At 32.6% G+C, this 22,069-nt stretch overlaps 1 protein-coding gene and 1 long non-coding RNA gene across 2 annotated transcripts; one reads left to right on the top strand and one right to left on the bottom strand.

Moving 5' to 3' along the window:
* The first annotated feature begins 596 nt into the window (after positions 1-596).
* On the top strand, positions 597-7,722 carry LOC126750280 (uncharacterized). The gene is made up of 3 exons (XR_007665659.1): positions 597-3,175; positions 3,233-7,155; positions 7,215-7,722. It is a non-coding gene; the product is annotated as an uncharacterized LOC126750280 (long non-coding RNA).
* A 5,022-nt stretch (positions 7,723-12,744) lies between these two features.
* On the bottom strand, positions 12,745-16,583 carry LOC126750547 (uncharacterized). Its single transcript, XM_050460188.1, has 7 exons — positions 16,310-16,583; positions 16,110-16,227; positions 15,897-16,058; positions 15,606-15,839; positions 13,162-13,293; positions 12,943-13,112; positions 12,745-12,889 (listed from the first exon to the last, which is right to left on the bottom strand). Exons 1-7 carry the CDS (start codon positions 16,453-16,455, stop codon positions 12,805-12,807), a joined length of 1,047 nt encoding a protein of 348 aa, XP_050316145.1. The 5' UTR covers positions 16,456-16,583; the 3' UTR covers positions 12,745-12,804.
* Positions 16,584-22,069: the final 5,486 nt, after the last annotated feature.

Below are 22,069 nucleotides of genomic sequence, written 5' to 3'. Positions count from 1 at the left end.
TACACTAAATGCAAAACTCGACATTTGCAATAGAAGCAATTTTTCAGGAAGCGCAAAAATCTGTAAAAAATTATTTGTAGTGTTATGTAGTTGGGAAAATGTTTGGTTGATGAGTCTATCTAAGTTCTTTCGATTTGTGTTCACTTTTTAAATCATTACTTATTTATAAATAAGAAAAAAGGAAATAATGTTTGAATGATACACAGTTTTGCATTTATTTTTTGCAAATACCAAGTTTTGCATTGAAAGTAAAGAATAATAATACCAAAAACTATGTTTTGTGAAAAAGTTTATTAAAGAAAACAACACAAATTCTAAATAATTTTTAATAGCAAAATTTATTTCTCTAAATTCCTATTTTTTAGAAAAATGCAAAAAAGTACCAAAAGTCCTTCATATTCTTCAATGACCACATTATTATTTTCATTTTGTTGGTCTTCTTCAGCTCCTCTCTATTGGTAATTATGAACTGCGTTCTCAAGATCCTTGTAAAATTCCAATTCTGGATTGCTAGCCCAGTCCAAACCAGAGACTTATCTCCTTTTAAGCAATGCACCCCAGTAGGAATTTGTTCAGGCTTTAAACGAGAAGGGGGTTTTTCATCTCTTTACAACTGACTTAAACACACCCAAATCAGATTTATAGAGCACTTCTCCTCTTAATAGAGTGCTATTACCTTCTCGTGTAAATACGAAGCGTTTACTTTCATTAAATTTAAAGTGTCATTGGGTGGGCAGGCTTTTTTATTACTTGGTACACTGCGTTTTTCCAATCAAGAATTGTCCAGTCTTGACTTAGCCTAAGAACCCTTGAATGATTTTGAATAATCTGCTCATATTTGTGGCGATTGATTATCACACTTTTTTTTTTTAATTTCGCGTTCGATCAACTCAAAAACCCTATCTGGGGGAATGGATGAATGGCCAACTATTGGAAATGTAAACTCGATAATTTTAATGGTTTTTGGTGCCTCATAACAGAGCCAGTATGCTAGCGTCCCCATGACGGTGCTATTTTTATTTTGCCCCCCACATCCATCAGCAAAAAGTAAAATTTTGTTTGTAGTTTCTCTAAAATCAAAATTTCTCAGCGTAGTATGTATAGCTGAGGCAATAGCATTGGACTTTTTACAATATTCAGTTTCTAGCCAGACAAAGGATAACACTGTATTTTGAGAAAGTTTTGTTGAAGAGCTGCCACAAACCACAGTAAAATTATAAAAGTTTATTTGTTGAGAAAAGTATGCACTTTGATCTGGCAATTTAGACAAAGCCAAATTTTTTTGACAATCAAAAGAAAAAAGCTGTACATCTTCTCTGTCTAATTTTAAACACTTATAAAATGCTTTGCTTTTCAACTTATGGACGTTGTTCGCAAATTATCTGAGCTTTGTCATTAGTGTTCACTTTCAACTTTTCTTCAAACTAAATACAAGTGGAACACAAATCAGTCATGGGGGTACCAAAGATTAGATTATAATTTTTATTCACATATCTTCTAAAAAAACACAATTTTATGGCCATATTAGGATTTTGTTCACAAAACATTGTATAAATTGTAAACATTGTATATATTGTATAATTTTCGAAAATTTAATTCACAGGGCAAAAACACACGAGTAGTTCGATTTCTTTGATAATGACTTATTTTGCATTCCAAATTTTCATTGAATTGCTCAATTAAATCCTTAAGATGGTCATTTTTGTTTTTAACCCTATCACCACCACGTCGCTCTTTTGGCAACTCATTAGAAAGCAAATAATTTCTTACATTTCTTTCCAACCTGTCTCCACTACAACGGGTTATTCCGATAAAAGCTTTTTTACAAACTCTAAATTTTTCCTTAGTTATTGTTGAAACCAAATATTTTATGGAAAGTCCATGATGATTTCTTAATGATTTTCTGGGTTTTGAACCCTCACAAAATTGTAGCACAAAAATGTCTTGTTTTACCTTGTCAACATTTGAATATAACGCCATGTGGAAGCTTTGAATGTCTCTCATGCTTAGTTTCCGACACAAAAACACTGGTTTTTTATTATGAGCACATTTCGGGTATTGAGGCAAATCATGTGGCTTATGTCTGAAATAAAGAAAAAACCAACCTATAATAATTTGTAAAATTTAATTTTTCCTGCATACTTATTGTTATGCAGGTTTGGACAATATTATTATAAACATTGCATTTACCTTTCAATTTGCATCTTCCTTCTTTTCCAGTTCTCCTTATTTATTTCGCGTTTTATCCCTTTTCCTTTTTCACATGGTTGTACTGTATCCATTCCTACAGTAGTAGACACTTTTTTCGAAACTAATATTAACAAATTAAAATTTTAACGGCTTAAAACTGCGACACGATGTTTATACTATCAAGTACAGCAACAAACTAAAAATAAAAATAATGAAACTATAACATGTGGTATGCGGCCGTTACAAGTGTTTCTAATGCTCTTATTGGTAGATTGAAAATACCCAGTTTTGCTTCTGAACGGCGATTGCAAATACACAGTTTTGCATTTATCCTCTATAAGTAAACGTCTGTTTTATACGTAAATAGGCACTTTTGCAGCTAATATTGTAATATATCTTTTAGATATCAGTGTAGTCTGTCAAAATGTAAAATAAAATCACTCTCGCGTTTTTTGTCAAATACCGAGTTTTGCATTTAGTATACTCAATGTCATTTTTTAAAAGGGTTGTAATACGTCATAATCTTATCATAAAAATTATAAATTCCATCCCAGGCTCTACCATAGATCCTGTAGGGGGCTGGTGTAAATAATTGTGGACTGTATTAATTTGAGCACTGACTTTAATAGCTTTGTTCGCGGGTCCGATTCCGAACCAGTTCAGGGACTATTCGCATGCGCATTGGGTAAAACTGCGTTCACGGAGAAAAATTCTGAACTTTCGGTAACAGTTCTGCGTTCGCGGATCATCTTGAACCGGTTTGTTATTGATTCGGAATCGGTTCTAGCAGTCCCCAGATTTTGGCTGGTATTATTAGTATGACATTTGAGTTTTTATACTGTTTATTTTTGTTGTATTGGGGTTGTGTTTATTATTGTTTTTGTATAAGACTTTGGTTTTAACTCCGGTTTTAAGCATTCTTTGAAAACTTTTTAGGGTTATAACACCTATTACCAGCATCTAAACAAATTGTATAGCTTAAATAGTAAGTAGGTATAATATTTTTTTATATTTATAATTTCTTGAACTTTTAATGTTTTAGTTGGCTTTTCTATTACTTTCCTCATAATGTCTGACCATTTGTCCTCCAGCGATGAAGATATGGAGGAATTATTGGAACTTGTTGAGGTTCCTAAGAGCAAGGCTTATTTTGAAGAAATTGTGCCCCAGTTTAGTGAAGAACAATGAACATTTTCGCCTAACCCGAGAAATGTCTAATGAACTAGCAAACTGTTTTGCTAACTCTCAGTACTACCACTGGCAAGAAGGCGATTCTGATGAATTAACTCCTCTTAAAAAAACTACGGAGCGAACACAACGGTCAAAGCCGAACATCATGGCTTTCATATCAGCACTGACGTCGCTCTCCGCTATTGTTTCGGATACATTAAAGCGACGGTGTCACGTCTAGTGCAGTATATAAATTTTTGCTTTCGTATAACATAGTATTTCCTCTACAGATCCAGTTAAAACCATAAGTCATGAGTTACAGTGTCGGTACTAAAATGATTACCGCAGTTACAGATCTGGCTTCCAGGAAACTGTACCAGTCTGACAATACCGCTTTAATTTACCAAAATTTCAAACCGCTTTTTGTCACCATATAATATTGCAGTTTCAAAGTTTTACGAGGCTAGCGCCCTTGGCATTTCTGGCGGCAAAACGAATAGTACGAGAGCTGCCGACAGATTCGATTTCGAGACGTGCATATACTTCATAATCTCAAGTATTATGATGAGCAACTTTTCTCCAGGGGGACTTTTAGTTTTTGAATACGTACTACGGGAAAATTTGATTATGACCTTCATTATATTCTAGTGTTATTCAGTAAAATAACATAAATGAATAAGTCTTGCAATTCCCGTCTGTGGCAGAGTGGATTCTGATACTAAATGACTTAATTATTGACAAGTAGTAGTAGTATTGGGGAAACACTGTCCGGCAAGTATGCCTAAAAGTCCCTTTCCACGAACCTTTGACTGCTCATTACAGCTGACCGCCTTGGACTCTCTTTAAGTAGGCAAGTCGTTCTCCTAGTAAAGGAGAGATGGTCTTTCCAGTTGAGGTCCTTTAGTTCCTCTCGTGGCAGGAAGGGAGCACCCATGGTTTCTCTCCTGATCCTAGACCATCCTTCGCATTCGCCTATAAAATGATATTCTGTTTTCTCCGTCAGGCCACACCTAAGGCACAGCGGGCTGGCGGCCATCATGCCTAAGGTATGTATGTCGGTTGAGTCTACAATGACAAAGACTCCGGTCAGGTATACTATAATTCCTCTCTGCTAGGACAGCAGCCACGTTATCCTAGCTTTTCTTTAGATTTGATAGCAGTTCTTCGACCTGTCGACAACCTCTGTTCCTACTCCAATTTATCCTTGTCTTTTTCGATGCCCAGTTGTCTCAGTCAGCAAAATGTGTCTTTTACTTAATCCAAGATAGGGTTTGGTTACCCTATGGAATAGACAATCGGTGGGAGAGCTCGCGAACTCGGCCGTCCGCTCATTACCCGTCACTCCGCTGTGTCCGGGAACCCAACACACTCGAACCATCTTCCTCCTACCCAATGTGTCCAGCGCATCCCTGCACTCTTGGACCAGTTTGGAGCAAGTCCTGGATGTTTAGCTAACTTTTAAAGTAGTCTGGATGTAAATGATTACTGTTCGTCTGTGACTTCTTCCCTGGTGGCCACCTCCAGAATGGCGAACACTTCCACTTGAAAGATGTCTTTCGAGCGAGAAAGCTTGTCCTTGATCGATGCCGCTGCGATACACTACGCCTGTGTTGGCCATTCTTGAACCGTCTGTGTGCCATAGTTGCAAATCTTTTTAAGCTATATGAGGCCATCCTTCCTTGCCTTGCTATGTCAATCTTAAAGGAACCTCCAGAGAACACTGTGTGGTTACAGTGTTCTCTGGCTTTGCATGAAGGGGCAACAGAATTGGTATTTCATTCTGTAACGGCCAATTACTAACTATTTCTATAAGAAAAAGACTCGAGATTGATAATCAATGCCTTATTCATCGCAATATTTAATCGCTACTGTACTCCTTCGATAAAAGATAATGAACACGTGTCAAAAACTTTAAAACAAGAGCCGCCATACCATTTTAGTGGAGCAGAAGAGCATCGTCACCACGACTGTTTTGCTGATATGAAAAATATTAATTTTAATGAGTTCGTGTGAAAAAAAAACAATTTTTTTTAGAAAACTTTAACACGGTAATGCGGCTCAAAATTTAGAAGAGGTTTAGGATATGTGAAATTTTCATCTCATTCTCACTATAGTACTCATGGAGTTTCATAAATCTTTTACTTTTCCCTTCAGCTATATATTTTTCAATGCTCATTTTGGATAGTCACGTAAAATTTTAGAAGAACCGACCTTAATCTCTAATCTATTTTACGTAACTCTTTAATTAAACCAGTTAATTGCATTACTTTTCTTTAGTATCTTTTTCTGTTTTCATTAAGTCTAATAAGGTTCATTTTGCCTTCCCCTGATAAGTGGATGATTATCTGATGCTATAATTTATAGGAGCAAGAAATATTAAAATTTTCTCCCGATTGTGTTGAGCTCTTGAGATTGAAGAAATGCCACGCTTTTTCGAATCGTCTAAAGCTTTTAAGTCATATCAGCAGCCCTGGCGTTGTACTAATAAAATCAATATAACTATTAAATTTTATTATTTCCAATATTTTTAAATGTTGCACACTGGCATACTAAGATAATTTAACAAATTTTGTTACTGTCAACCTAATGCTGAAATCCCAATGAAATTTGATTTAACGACCAAACCACCGTATCTGTTTTTGTCAATTATTAACGTCTTTAAATTGAAAAAGGAAAGGGATAATTCAAAAAACACAAGCTCCAACTATAAAAAAACACTTATACAAAAATGCCTTTATTTATACGACAAAAGTCGAAGAATGCTTTTTTAACATTTATAGTCATCGCCCTAATTTTAACAGAGTATAATTGACTTTATCGCATGCATGCACAGACCGCGGCCCGCCGCGCCGGTCGAGTACTGGTGGCCCGTCGACAGCAAAAGTAATACTCTCATACATTCGAAAAATATTAAATTCTATTCCAGATTTTGAACAAAAATTTGTTCGAAAAGTAATTTGAATCTAGCGCCCAAAAATGCTAAGTCAAGTAACATCGCTTGCCGCCTTTATATAAAGTTCAAAATAGTAGAGAAATCAAGAATTTTCTAGCGCGATGTGAGCAAGCGAGATAGCAATAGTCGCGAATTCCCGATTGCTCGCGTAGGTAGATACACGAAGCTTCCAGAGTCTTCTTCCAGAAATATATTACAATTTTTTTTTCAGAATTTCTCTAATTGTAATAACTACGTCTTTATTTCAGATATAAAATCTGTATTAAAATATTAAAATTTCTAAGGAATACTATTTAATCAATTATTTTTGATAAATTAAAAAAGGATGGGTAATTTAAGTAGGTACTGTAATTGTTTTTAGGTGCTGTGTTAATCCCCCCAAAATTAGAACGCAACATGGAGAAGCCAGGACCTAGTAAAAAACGTAAGGTTAAAGATGAAAATCGACAGTTTTAAGAAATTTGGACTGAGAAATACTTTTTTGTACGAATAACAAAGTCGCTTGTTTAATTTGCAAGAATTCTATTGCGATTGCAAAGGAATATAATGTAAAAGGGCACTATAAAATGCAGCATCCTTCTTTTACCAAGGTACCGGCGAATTAATAAAGCAAAAAATGTTGTCTTTAAAACGGGAGCTTATTGGTCAGCAAGCTATGTTTACAAAACCCATTCAAGATTCAGAAACAGCTACAGAAGTTAGTTATAATTTTTTTCGAATGATAGCAAAGCGGAGACGCCCCTTCAATGATGGCGATTTTTTAAAGGAGAAGCAGCAAAAAAGTTTGAGAAAATTCAAGTGAATCGTATGACGAATCCAAAGACGAATTATGTCTTTGTCAGGTAATATTGCGGAACAATTAATTGAAAAAACTAAGATCATTGATCATTTTTTTCATTAGCACTCGACGGATCCACTGATATTAGTTCCACAGCTCAACTTCTCATATTCATACGAGGTGTTACTCAAGATCTTGAAGTCTTAGAAGAGTTATTAGTAATGTGTTCATTGAAAGGTCAAACCAAAGGATTCGATATGTGAGTTGAAATGTACTTTTGGATGAGTGTTCAAAAACTGATTTGGACTTATCAAAATTATCGGGAGTTGCGACTTACGGTGCTCCTTCGATGATTGGTGTCAATTCCGATGCTTTTTCAGCAAAGTAACTCATTGCTGAAAAAGCATTTGCAAGTAAAAAACATAAACGCTGAAGATCCCATGCAGTTTCACTGCAATATACACCAAGAAGCCCTCTGTTCTAAAAAAATTGAATTTCAAAATGTCATGAAAGTGGTTAGTTTCGACTATAAATTTCATAAAATCGCGATGACTCAATCACAGACAATTTAAACAATTCCTTGATAACATCGAAAACGAATACGGAGATTTACTGTATTATACAGAAGTATTTTATACAGGGTGTCAATTTGAAAACTTCCCACCCCTATTATCTCGAAACGGGTTAGGTTTTTATAAAATCGCTAGGACACGTCGATTTTATTATCGAGGGGGAACAATTTTTATGCAGAAATCACTTCGCCTCTTTCAACCCCCTACCCCCCAGAACCTCCCTCTCAAAAATCTTAAATGGCAATAGGGGTTGAGTGATACCTCATTTGAAAGAACTTTTTATTCTCTACATTTTGGCACCTTATTTTTTAAATTTGAGTGCTGCGTTGCCAAGTTAGGGTTATTTAAACATTGTTAAATTACTTATTATTAAACATTATTCCTGTAAGTGTTTTAAATACGTTAAAGCTATGATTTGCTTCGAAACATGTTATTTAGGTTAATATTATTTTTACTAAACATTTGCATAGCCGTTACAATTATGGTCTTTACAAAAGCACGCCTAAAATTTATTTTATTAACACATCTACTTTAAGAGATGTTCAAAGTGTTCTCCATTGTTCTCCAAACAAAAATAAAGTCTATTCTCAAATTCTTCCCGAACATTCTGAAATACCTCTTTTGGAATAGCCCTACTTGCCTCTGTAATTCTTCTTTTTAAATCTTCGATATCATCAGGCTGAGTTTTGTAAACAACCGATTTTATGTGCCCCCATAAAAAAAAATCTAACGGCGTTAAGTCTGGTGACCTAGCAGGCCATTCTATCGGTCCCCTTCTACCAATCCATTGGTTAGGGAATCTGTTATTCAACCACTCCCGCACTGGCCGAAAATAATGCGGCGTAGCTCCATCTTGCTGAAAGTGTAGTTCGTTTTCTTGCAAAATGTTACCAACTTGATTTTCCAGTTCAGTTGTTATCAAAGGATCAATTACATCTTCAAGTAGGTGTAAGTAGAGCTCTCCAGTTAAGTTTTGTTCAATAAACAACAGTCCTATAACAGCATTTCCAAGAATACCGGCCCAAACATTAATTTTTTGTGGCCGCTGTGTAGCACCCCCTCTGAAAATTTGGGGATTGTCCTCACTCCAGTATCGACAATTCTGTCTATTGACATGGCCGTTTAGGAAAAAGGTACATTCATCACTGAAGCAAATGTTGCTTACCACAATTGCACGAGTGTTTATTAAGTTGGACATAATTTCGCAAAACTCTATTCTCCTATCAAAATCGTCCTCATGAAGTTCCTGTAAAATTTGCATCTTGTACGGATGATATTTATGTAACTGTAATGCTCGTCGTACAGTTTCATGTGACATTCCAGTTAGACGTGCTACTGTACGGAGAGAATTGGTGGGTTCTGCAACGAATGTTCCCAAAATCTCTACTTGAGCATCTTCGTTTAAAACACGCCGACTTGCCCTTTTTTTGTTTCCAACTGAACCCGTTTCATTAAATTTAGCTACTACGTCCAAAATGTATCTGTGACTTACATTACAATTAGGATTTCTATTATTAAAAACTTCTGCCGTTCTTCTTGCGCATCTTCCTTGCTCGCCATAAATAAAAATCATTTCAATTCGTTGCCTAAGCGTGTATACCATAGTAACTAACAATAACACACAAATTATCGAAATAAATTTTAACTGATTTAAATACCTAGTGACATTGACTGGTAGGAAAGGTTCACTAAATACTATTTTAAATTTCGGATCATATCATCGAACTGTATTGAGACGAATTCCATTGCAAATGAAAATAAACCAAAAAGAAAAAAAATTAAATGTTTATCTTTCATGACCAAAAGAATTTGTCGGATTGATAAACACTTTCAGTGAGAAATACACCGGTTCGCTTTATGGTCAAACACGTTCCAATAGAAATCATAGCTTCAACGTATTTAAAACACTTACAGGAATAATATTTAATAATAAGTAATTTAATAATGTTTAAATAACCCTAACTTGGCAACGCAGCACTCAAATTTAAAAAATAAGGTGCCAAAATGTAGAGAATAAAAAGTTCTTTCAAATGAGGTATCACTCAACCCCTATTGCCATTTAAGATTTGAGAGGGAGGTTCTGGGGGGTAGGGGGTTGAAAGAGGCGAAGTGATTTCTGCATAAAAATTGTTCCCCCTCGATAATAAAATCGACGTGTCCTAGCGATTTTATAAAAACCTAACCCGTTTCGAGATAATAGGGGTGGGAAGTTTTCAAATTGACACCCTGTATATATAACAATAACGACAAGGTTCGTTTTTTTGGAGATCATATTAATTTATTGTTTAATATACATGCACCCTATAAAAGTGTCAGAGTAAGTAAAACGCCGGCTCCGTGGCTAACGGAAAATTTAAAGTTAATTTTCAAAAATCGAGATAAAGCACTGTACAAATATAAAAAAAAGAAAACAGTCGAAAGTTGGAATCATTATAAGGAAATGCGTAACTGTGCAGTGGCATTTATGAGAAGGGAGAAGGTTGCCTATCTGGAATATTTAGAAAAAACTAAATCATCAAAAAACTTCTGGCAAGGTCTGCGTAATTTAAATATTAAGACATCTAAAGAAATTGCAGAGCTTCCTCCCACCTTATGTGATGCCAATGCAAGAAATAACTACTTTATAAATATTTTTAATAAGTGTAACAACTGTCAAAATAGAATTAATTACTACTCTAGCAACAAATTTTCTGATAAAACATTTAGTTTTGTCTTAGTTAATCAAGATACCGTCTATGAAATAATTCGAAATATTCGGTCAAATACCTCAGGTTGCGATGGCATTTCGTTACAAATGCTACAACAAAGATTCCAAGGACATATTAGTGCTGTCTTGTAGATGTGCTATTTGCGTATGCGTTTGCTCTATGCTAACAAACATATTTTAAATTTTAAGACAAGAAAAAAAAATCTCAGTATCGTTAGTGTTATCTATTTTAAATCACTGTTTTATCGTTTACTATTCTTGTCTTGATAAAATAACCCATCAGAAACTGCAACGTATACAAAATACGTGCTGTCGATTTGTGTGTAATTTAAGAAAATTTGATCGTGTGTCCATATATATCTATCGATTGCAGTGGCTAAAAATGTAATTTCTTCTTAAGTTTCATTTTCTTACATTTATGTATCGGCTCTATAAAAACCAAAAGCCAAAATATCTGTTAGAGAAATTAATTCCCAGAAATACGACTCATGATAGAGATATAAGACTCTGACATTGCCACACCATAGCACAGCTCTTTTCTTACGTAGTTATACTTACATTGCCGTAACAATTTATAATCAATTTAGACCTAATTTTTCAATTCCAATATCTCGCTTTAAAAATGATTGTAAAACTTTGTTCTTAGAAGAACAATTGCACAATTAGTTTCTCTGCGGATTTACAAATGTATTTAATTAATTTTTTTCTCTCAATTTGTTCTTTGGTTAATTTTTATATTACTATTACTGCTTGTTTGTTAAAACATTTGTAATTATTATTATTAGGGTTAAGAGATAAAAGTAGCTTTAGCCAATCTTCGCCTTTTTGGGCCAATGTAATGTAATGTGCATTTGATACCAAATAAGGACATATTTATTTATTTATTTAAACTGGCTAAGTCGTGGATTGGCATTGGAACGATTTCTAAATTTAATAGAAGAAATTGGAATATTTTTGGCGGAAAAGCAAAGGGATGTTCCGGAACTTAAAAATCATGATTGGTTGTGTGATTTGGCTTTTTTAGTTGACATTACAAATCATTTGAATGTCTTGAACACACGGCTTCAAGGCAAAAATCAACTGATATCCCAGCTCTACGCTCATGTATTATCCTTTCATCGCAAGCTGACACTTTCCAGATCACAATTGAATTTTAGAAATTACAATAATTTTCCTAATTATAAGAAAATGGCTGAAAAAATTCAACAAAACTGCGATTAATTTTAGTTATGTAGAAAAGCTAGATATTTTGATTCAATCTTTTCAAAACAGATTTTTGGAGTTTAAAAAAGTGAAACCTCTGTTGGACATATTCACCAATCCTTTTTTGGCACAATTTCAGTTGAAAATGCGCCAGAGTCAATGCAGTTAGAAATTATCGACATTGAAAACGACCAAGATTTACGCAACAAATTCAACGAAGGAGACTTGCTGAACTTTTACCGCTGCATTGATAAAAATATGTACAAAGACTTGCGCATAAACGCTCTGAAATGTGCCAGCCTATTTGGTTCTACCTTTATATGTGAACAAACAAAAAATTAAAAGTCGAAACCGCCTTGCAAATGAAAGTTTGGAAGCAGTTTTACGTATTGCTACAAGTAAATTTGAGCCAAATGTAAAAAAGATTGTAAGCCCTATGCAGTGCCACGCTTCAAATTAAGAAATTCTTTTTCAATTTTAATAAATTATTATCAATTCTTTATTGTCTTTATTTACCGGCCCCTAGTGTTAATAGGTCTGTCCAACCATGCTTTATCGTTTATTCAATAATACGGATTCAAGAAGGTGACATCAATTAAAGGACGAAAGAGCGAGACTTCGGTTTGTTGATGACAGAGGCTTTCAAGAAGTGAGAAGTAACTTTTTTGAAATAAAGGAAAATGTTTAATAAATCGTTTTAGTGATGTTGGTGAGTTTATTCGAGCATCACCAAATGTTCTGTTTACTTAACTTAAAAATATATATAAACGAAATCTTAGAGAAACAGGAGGAATGTTTCAAAGAGAATTTTTTATGTTCGTTACATAAACTGGAAATTCTTACTAGTTTAATATAATATAAAGAAAAACTTTTATGTTTTAAGTTTTACTGAGCAAAGAAAAATAATATTTTTAAAATACGAAATATAATAAAAACTATTACTGAAAACTAAACGAGGTTGCTCTTTCAGTTGCTATTTCGCTGCAAACAAACAAATCCTACGCTATTGAAACCACTTAAAATGCTTTTTAAATGCCTTAAGCGTTTCTTCGAAAGGTATTAAAAACGTTTTATTTGAATACTTGCCGTAGAAAAATATGTCTTTATAGAAATAAGGAGCAATTCTTGAGCTTTGAAGTTAAAAATATACATTATAAAGTAGAAATATGCCTTTGTAATACTTAAAAATATATATTTTAGTCATTAAAATATGTTTTTAAACATTGAGCTCTTAAGAAGTAATTTTCATGAGTTGCCAGTATTTCGTTACTTCGTGGTTCTCCCAATGTTTTTCTTTCAGTTTCGTTTCAAATATTCTAAAATAAATTTCGAATTATAACAAATGTAGATTATTGTACCGAAGGCATACTTTAGCACTTCCTCATAGATCTTCTTTTCTTTAGAATTGAGCCCCTTGTGTAAAACTTCCAAATTGCACTCCACTATTTGGACAGAATCCATCCCTACTAGGGTGGTGTCTGGACCCTCTTGTTGCAAACTGTGCCAAACCGCCAGCTTACCTAATTCTACATTGTTTGCCTATAAAGTAAATATTATTTTCTGAAATTTTATTATTAATATTAATTACAATAGTGAGATTTCTTGCTGCAGCACAAACATCTTTTATATGTTGAGTAGCGGGATGCCAAGAGCGCTCTCCCATATTGGAAAGTAAACCTAAAGCGTTCACTGCGGCATTTACCACACCTAAGTTGTATTTCTGAAAAAAAAGTAATTTTGGATGAAATTATTAAAACATAAGGTCAACTTGTTTAACTTTTTGATTTTCCCTTAACAGAGGTCATCATTTTAAACTGTAAGTTGATTAGTTGGGTTTTGACAGAATGTTCATATCATCGCTTTCTACTAATACCAAATCGGTCATGTAACATGAATCCATTAAGTGAGGGGTGGGTTTATTTATTATAAGGGTTATTCATAATGTTATTCTAGGCACTAGAAAAATGATAATTGATTGTAAACCTTTTTTGTTTTACGGCGGTATGCAATTTCCACTGGTTGTTCACGTGCTAACCAAACTAGAGGTATCGCTTCAAATTAGTAAAAGGGTTCTACAAAACGTAGTGTCAAACTTTATCTGGGCAATGAAATAAAAAATTACGTCAACTGCGTCCAATTTATAAGTGAAATCATTTTCCTTTAATGTTAATTAATTTATTTAATTAGTCTCCCAATTTCATAAAAAAAAAATTTAAGTATTTTACTTTCATTTTAAATATATTTCTTTCACGTGTGGTCATAATAGGGGCATGAAGGTTTAAAAATTGCTGAAGATCTGGAGATACAATATGACAATCATCCAATAATTTGAAAACAAAAAGCACGTTTTTGATATGTAGGTCGTTATAGCAAAATGGTAGATGTAAAATTTAATGCTAATGTATTGTAGAAATTTAGTTTAAAAAACCTCAATTTTGACACTGGTTCCGTTCTGTAATTAAGATCTAATTAAAGAGTTGTCTAATAGTTCTATAGCAAATATATTATTACAGTCTATGTTTCTTCAATGTTATGACTAAATGAGAATTTTAAATGAAAATTGACTCCAAAGTCAACAAAATTTAATAGTTAGAGACTATAGTACATTTTTTTATACAAAAATCGTCAATTTTGTAGATATTTAATACTGGATTGTCTTTTTTTGTATATTGAATGTACTGGCCTTTATTAAGATTGAAAAATATGTGGTTTCTTAAAATTGCTAAGATTGTTTTGTAGGCATTATATAGCTTGAGGATCATCAATGGTAATAAAGATCTTTACATCATCGGCAAACAAAATAAAGAGACAATGTTTAAAGCATACCTAGACTTTAAGAACTAGATAGAGGAACACTTGATGACACTTTAAAAGTTGATGACTTGTTGACTTGACTATCAGCACATCAATTGACTTAATATATACAGTGCATTTTTTTATCTCGGGTCATAGGGTTTTACGTGTAATATTTTCAACCCCATGTTAGAACCTGTTCTATTTAATCGATAGGATTGAAACTTGGAACAGGTGAAGTTTAAGTTAACAGACTTTAAAAAATCCCATTATTTTGCAAAAAAAATTGCGAGAAACCTATTTAAAATACGTTTTTCTGATGAAAAAGTTTGCTTTTTCTGCACCTCGTAACCTTCATTACCTTTACACTTTAAAGCAGGTAGACAAATATCTGACAGTGACACATAATAATTTCCTCAAAATCTCAAAAATATATTTTCAAATTGGTTATGGAAGGATCTCTCTTGGTCCCAGCATATTGCCTCGATTGTGAAACGTGCAAATTCTATGTTGTATCTGCTGCAAAAGGCTTTTGTTAAAATTCCATTCCACAATTTTATGAAATTGTATACCACGTTTGTCTGGCCTATTATTGAATATGCAGGTCCCGTCTGGTGCGCGGACTTGGTGCGCGACAAAAATTTACTTGAATTGTTGCAGCGACGCGCTACACGATCTACGTATGGTTTGCGTATGCCGTGACCTAGCTACAGCGAGAGACTTTCAAATGCAAACTTGCTAACTTTTGATAAATGAAAGCTTCGTGGTGATTTAATTTTTACATTCAGAATCCTGTATAATTATTTGGGCTGTGATCTAAACGAACTATTTGAAAGAAATCGGGATATTAAACTTCGCGGTCACACTTTAAAATTTAAAAAAACAGATCTATAAAACAAAAACACGTCAAATGTTTTTGCCTAATAGAGTGTTTGATGTTTGGAATTCGTTACCCGTAGATGTCATAACTGCTCCTACTGTAAACTGTTTTAAGAATCGTCTGGATAAATTGGACATGTTTAGTGTTTAAATTTGAAAGCTGACATTTGAAGATTTATTGAAATATATTGTAATGCCTACTTAGTTCATAGAGCTATATAGAATGTAAATTCTTGGCTTTTATCTAATAAAATAAATAAATAAATAAACTACAAGACCCTCTAAGATACTACTTATTTAATTTTAGTAAGTTTAATATATTCTATATTTGTACTAAACCATTATTTTTAAAAGAATTACCTTAAAGATGGGTAAATATTCCTTCAAACTATCATCAAACATGGTAAGTCTAGCATAAGAGAGCACCATATCTAACTTCACAGTGCTCTTTTGAACAACTTCCGCCAAAGTTTTCACTGGATATCCAGTAACGCCAATAAATCTTGCTTTGCCAGATTTTACAATTTCTTCTACTGTTGGTAGGGTTTCCTTTAAGACCATGTCCAGAGATGGGGCAAATTCCACGTCATGAACCTACAAATTTCAATTTTGCAAAATTATCTTTTAATCCTTCAAAGTATGTAATCCTACCTGCAGGATATCAACATAATCCAATTTCATTCTTCTTAAGGAATCGTCGATACTTTGTCTAGTTTTTTCAGCGGTGAAGTCGAACTGCTTTTTAATATCTTTGTCATATCTTCCGACTTTGGTTGCGATGTAGTAAGCTTTCCTTGGAATATCCACAAGGATCTTAAATAAATCTTGACTTAGAAAGGATTAAGAGGGGCACGGGGTACTAACCTTTCCTAGAACTTCCTCTGACTCGCCATGCCCATAGTACGGAGCTGTATCGATGTAGTTAATGCCCGATTTCAGAGCTTTTATTAGGGTTTCTTTGCATTGTTCTAAGTCAACGTCACTATAATAATTAATATTTTACAACCTCCCTTAAGATGTCCTGATAAAAAATAATTTGTCACAGTTACTGCATGGGTACTTACTTGTAGGCATAACAGAACACGCCAGTCCCAATAGACAACTTGGATACCTTTAAGCCAGTATTTCCAAAATCGTTATAAACCATTTTCTTCACTACTTCTTCATCGTGAAATCCTGGAACAAAAGTTTCTGGTAAAATGCCTGACATATTTTCTCCTTCTCAATTATTTGGAACGTTGAACTGGCTCTTATGAAGTAGAATTCACAGATTCGGGTAGGCACTACATGTATTAAACACTTTATCAACAATAATTTATCATTGTAAACAACAATATTATCATCCTAAAGTTATTTTCGTTTTTACAGGATGGAGGCTACTGAATAACTATATGTATAACTAAAATATTTGATGTAGCATAGACATTTTTTTATTTTTCATAAGCGCAAGTCTAATCTTCAATGAATAAAATATATATTATTGCATATTTTCTATAGTTTGTAATGGCTTTGCTAGATAATTAAAATTAAAATTTGATATTAGCCTATAGAGTAATTTAATATTTAATAATATTTTTATATTAGTACTTTCGAACTCTGACACTGACCATTAAATATCAAATAATTAATGGATTCTTTTAATATATCAAATTTATCGTAAAGATAGTGCATTATTGAACGGTAAAGGTTATAAAACAAATATTATATGTTAAAAATATCGTTTATCATAAGTGGAATGCAATTTCAAAAATATTTACAAAAAGAAATAAATATTATTTCAACCACCGTTAAAATATTTTCGCTTAGGAGGTTCTTATTTTTGGCCGATTTATCACAGGTTATTTCAAAAAATCGTTTTCATCAAATTCTTCAAAGAAATAAAATATTTTTTTGATTTTTTACTACTGACGTGTTCTTCCCATTTGTTAGGTGTAAATTAAAACAATTAAAAATAGTCAACTAATTTTATTCACATATTTCTTAACCTAATTTCTCGGCCTTTCCAATATCAATACAGTATGTTTACTCAGCATTAATAAATAATATTCACTTACTTGATACGGTATAAATAAAATATAGGGTATGCAGTGAGCAAAGAGCGTACTTATACCTTTTAATTCTATCTAAATAGACAAATTACATTTTCCTTTACAATTATTTTTTAAAAGACCGTTTTGGATTTCTTTACTATATGTAGAAATAGAATATTTTTACTGTAAGCGAGACTTTCCTCCTTAGGAATAAAAGCGATAACTCTAAAAAAAATTTATTCCTATTTTTGCTTTGAAAAAATCGACATTTGATTTTAATATCGATAGTATTTGCAGAAAAAATAGCATTTATCTCCAACCATGGTGTATAGTATAGCTAAACGTGTGGAAGTGAGAGAAGATATATTGGGAGATTCAACTATTGATCCGTGATTTCTAGAACTGAATTTAAACGGGAAAATGTCTGCTGAGATGCTATAAAGGTATGAAAGTTATACCTACCTATATGGCGGGGCGGAATCAGGGTTGCCACCTTTTCTGTTTAGAAAATCGGGACAGAACTGACACAGCCAAAAATTCCAAATATTATAAAATTGATTTAAAAAAAAACTACTCTTAAATTTGTTATCTACATTTTATTATAATTACCTAAAAGTAAAAACTAAATAATATTATTTACTAGAAATAGGATCCAAAAAGAAACTTAACCTGACTACATTCTAATACATTTGACTATTTATTTAACTATATCTAAAAAGAAAAATTTCTATTTCTAGTTTACTTAAATTTAAAAAAGGTACTAGGTACACTATATACTAATTCTAACTAAATAGAAATGCTAAAAACTAAAGTTATAATTTTATTTCTTTTTAAAAGAATACTTTTTATTTGATTTTGCTGCCAAAATAAGAGAAGGATCATTTTTAATCTTCTCTACGAATTCCACACAACTTAAATTGAAGTTATATGAAATTTGAAGTTTCCTTTTAATTAAATCCACTGAACATCTATTCCTTGTGTTTGTCCACTTTAACGACACCGATGAAAATATTCGCTCGACATAGGCATTAGATGGTGGAATACTTAATAAAAAAGCAACTATTTTCAACAATGAGGGCATTTGAATTGATGTAGCTTTAAAAATAGATTGCCATTTATTTATAATTGTTATGTTATTTTCACAAATTTCTTTAAGGCAAATTTTTATAATTGAGTATTCATTAAATAATGTATCAACATCTATTTCATCTAGTTTTAAAACATTTACAATTTTTAATAATTCATTAAAAGAAAATTCTTTTTTTAAATTTAATGGCTGTATTATGAAAAAAATATTATTCTCAGAAAAATCAAAATTTTTTTCCAGATAATTTATTGCCCGAGTTAAAACCAACTTAAAATCATTAATTAAAGTTGTTTGTTCCGTAGGTTTTAGGTTCTTGATATTTTACATAGCATAGGATCCAAAAAATTCTTCTTCTAAACGGTTTTCTAAACTTTTCTTGAAATTCAACATAATTTCAAATAATTCTGTAGATGTAGTAGATCCATTTTGTAAAATTAGCGAGACTTTCTTAAAAACGGAAAATAAATTGGCACAAAAATGTAAGTAAATGACTGTCTTGGAGTGTAAATAAGCGTCTAAGTCACTTCCTTCTTCATATTTCTCAATTTCGAGAAGTTTTTTAATAGGTAAGGGACATTTATTACCCAATGAAATAAAATAGGACAATATTGCAGGGTAGTTTTTAAGAAGTCGCTGAATAGCAAGCCCTAAAGATAACTATCTTGTTGGAATATGTTTTAATAATTCTTGCCATTCTAAATCTACAAACTCAACAAATTCCTTTAAATTTTCCCTTCTGCAAGCACTAGAACTAAAGTGGTTATAAATTTTTAAAATAATTGTTTCAACATCACCATTTAATTGCTGAAGAGAAAATTTAAACGTATTGTTAACAACATGTGCCAAACACCCATTTTTAATTAACCGGGAATTTTTTTCTCTTAAAAAAGTGTAACCAGATCTATTTTTGTCGAAATTTGCGTTTGTGTTGTCAGCACTAAAAGCAGCGAGATTTTCAATTTTTAAATTTACTCTTTCTAGTGCTTTGGTAACAGAATTGGCAATTGCATCAGCCGTTTCTGAAGCTTCCTCAAAGAAATCCAGTAGTTTGGATTGAACACCTTTTTCAATTGAAAAATATTCTAGGCAGATGGGATACATTTTTCTGTTTACTTTGTTAGATGTATCCGATGTAATCCGTTGCTACAGAAAAATAATTATAAACCCCTTTTTCGCTAATTAAATCATTTAAAATCTCTTCTACAGACTTTGGCCCCAAAATATTTTTAACGATATTTTCCGCTTTGGTTCTCCCGCAAGACATTTTCTTACAAATATGTGAGTAATACAGAATTTTCGGAAGAAGTTTTATCACGCAATCTAAAGAGTTATAGGATTGATTGTGTTTAACACAATGAAAAATTTGTGCTAACTCGGCTATTATCACATTACTAGTGTTTTGTATGTTCTTGTTATCAACAAAAAATGTTGTTAGTATTTGTGACTTTTCCGCATTTTCACGTCTTTTATGTTCATTTCCATCCTTATGGTGTTTAATGTCACTTAAACCGCCATGAAAAATAGAAAAGTCTTTTTTTACAAAGAATGTACCGGGCATATAGCTCATTTGATGTACCTGCAACCCATGGAAAATCCTCTTGCCAAACTTTCCTATATTTGCAAAGCCTCTTTTTCTTTTTAGGATTTAGTGGACTTAAAGATGGATCTACGTATTCTTTTTGTTCCCTAGACTCAGAAGTAGATGTAGAATCAGAAGAAGATTCACCATTTTGCCCTTGTGAAGTTGATGGTTTAGGTTGTGCTACCAAATACTTCCTCAAGCTCATCTTTTCATGCAATCTAAAAAAATAATGAATTCAGATATCTTTCATTTTAAATCTAATAACAATAAAAGAACCACATCCTATCTAATACTATTTTCGGAATAAATTTTTTTTAAAATGCTAGAAATCTTTTTTGACCCAAAAAAAAACTTCAAAAACTAAATTTCCTACAAAAATATAACTACTGAATAAAATGGTTTTATCTTACCTTTTAAAATGCTTTAATGAAACACACACACAAATAACGTTTATCGATACACCGCGATATTTAAAAAAAAATCAACTAGCGTCAAATCAAAGTCAAAATCGTGCTTGCCGTGATAGATTAACAGAACGGTGTAGTTCAAAAAGCCCTGAACTACTACTAAATACTAAATGCGAAAAATATCAAAAATAATATATTAATTCTATTCAACGGGGAATCCCCCGACTAGCCAAGACGTTAAGTGTTGCTGCCAACTCTGCGACCCGCATTCGTTCGAAGCACGGATGCAGATTTTCTTTGATTATTTGTTTTTCATTTTTTTTCGGATGCAATCAGCCAAAATCGGGACGTATGATCTTAAAGTGGGGACGCGGGACTTTAGTGGTAAAATCGGGACTGTCCCAACCAAATCGGGACGGGTGGCAACCGTGGGCGGAATAGTCTGCCCATAGAGTAATTAAAAGTTGTTTTAAAGTTTAATAATCCTGTAGATGATGGATTATTAAACTTTAAATGATTACTGATTAATGTAGGTGATTCAATGTTTTCATAAACATAAAAAAATATCTCAAAATAATCATTTGCATTTAAAAATAAAGATCGGTATTTCTCGGTTAACCAAAACTCATAATAAACTTTTATAGATTTAATTTATTTTTGCTATATCAACCTCTTTGGACGAGTTCTATAAGCGGCTAAAATAAATAACCTAACTTGGAAAACACCCTATATCAAGTATATTAAATCACCATTTTCAATTCAATTAATAATGCATTTACAGCATCATTTACTAAAATTCTAACTTATATTTACCCCAGTCCAATAACATTTATTCTAAACTTAAAATTATATAAATATATCAATTTTCAGAATTACGACGAAAATTGCGATTTCACCCCTCAATTTATGAAACCCAGAAAGTGTTATTTCCAGATTTATTTATGTTAATATTCCATTAACATATGGCCTTGGGATTTGTATAATTACAATAAATTATTTTCTTGTATTTTGTAAGCCACCACAGTCCACCACTTCAGTTCTGTAGCGAAAGGTAAGTGAACGAAATAATTCCATTTAATCAAAATTCTAGTTTTATGTAGCATTTAAAAATGTTAATTGACATATAGGACATTCGACACTCATCAGCATGAGAAATGGAGCATTTAACATTTTAAATATAATTTTTTTTTATCATTTTCTCAAAATGTTTTGTGACGTTGGATTGTTCTAATAACTTGTTCTAAACAATTGAAAAAAAACTATTTTGTTACAAGACCATAGAAATAAATAAGTCGGTAGTTGGCTAAAGAGAACTTAAATCATTGAAAAGTGGAGATATTTAATATTGAGTGCCTTTATTTGTAATTATTTGCATTCTTCTTGGAATGCCTAAAATCAAGTGAGGAATGTCTTATTGAGGAATAAAGTACCATATTCCTCTTAAAGAATATATTGTAATTCATTAAAGGAGCAGGAACACGACTTCGTAATCTTCGGATGTGTGAGGATGTGTCAAACATGTTCAATGGGGCTCCCATCTAGACTTAACGCCGGCCACTCCAAGCCAGAAATGTCTACATCGCTTAAGTATTTTTGATTAATTTTCGCAGTTTGGAATCTGGTGTTATCATGCATCAGAATAAATTATTTCCAATAAACTCATCATAGCAACAGCTCTCTAAGCAACAACAAAATCTTTTAGCAGAATTTTATTATTG

Source organism: Anthonomus grandis, chromosome 2 (assembly GCF_022605725.1).
Source record: "Anthonomus grandis grandis chromosome 2, icAntGran1.3, whole genome shotgun sequence".
In the NCBI taxonomy this organism is placed as follows: Eukaryota; Metazoa; Arthropoda; class Insecta; order Coleoptera; family Curculionidae; genus Anthonomus; species Anthonomus grandis.
The sequence above is the reverse complement of the archived record's forward strand: the minus strand, read 5'-3'. Positions and strand labels throughout refer to the sequence as shown.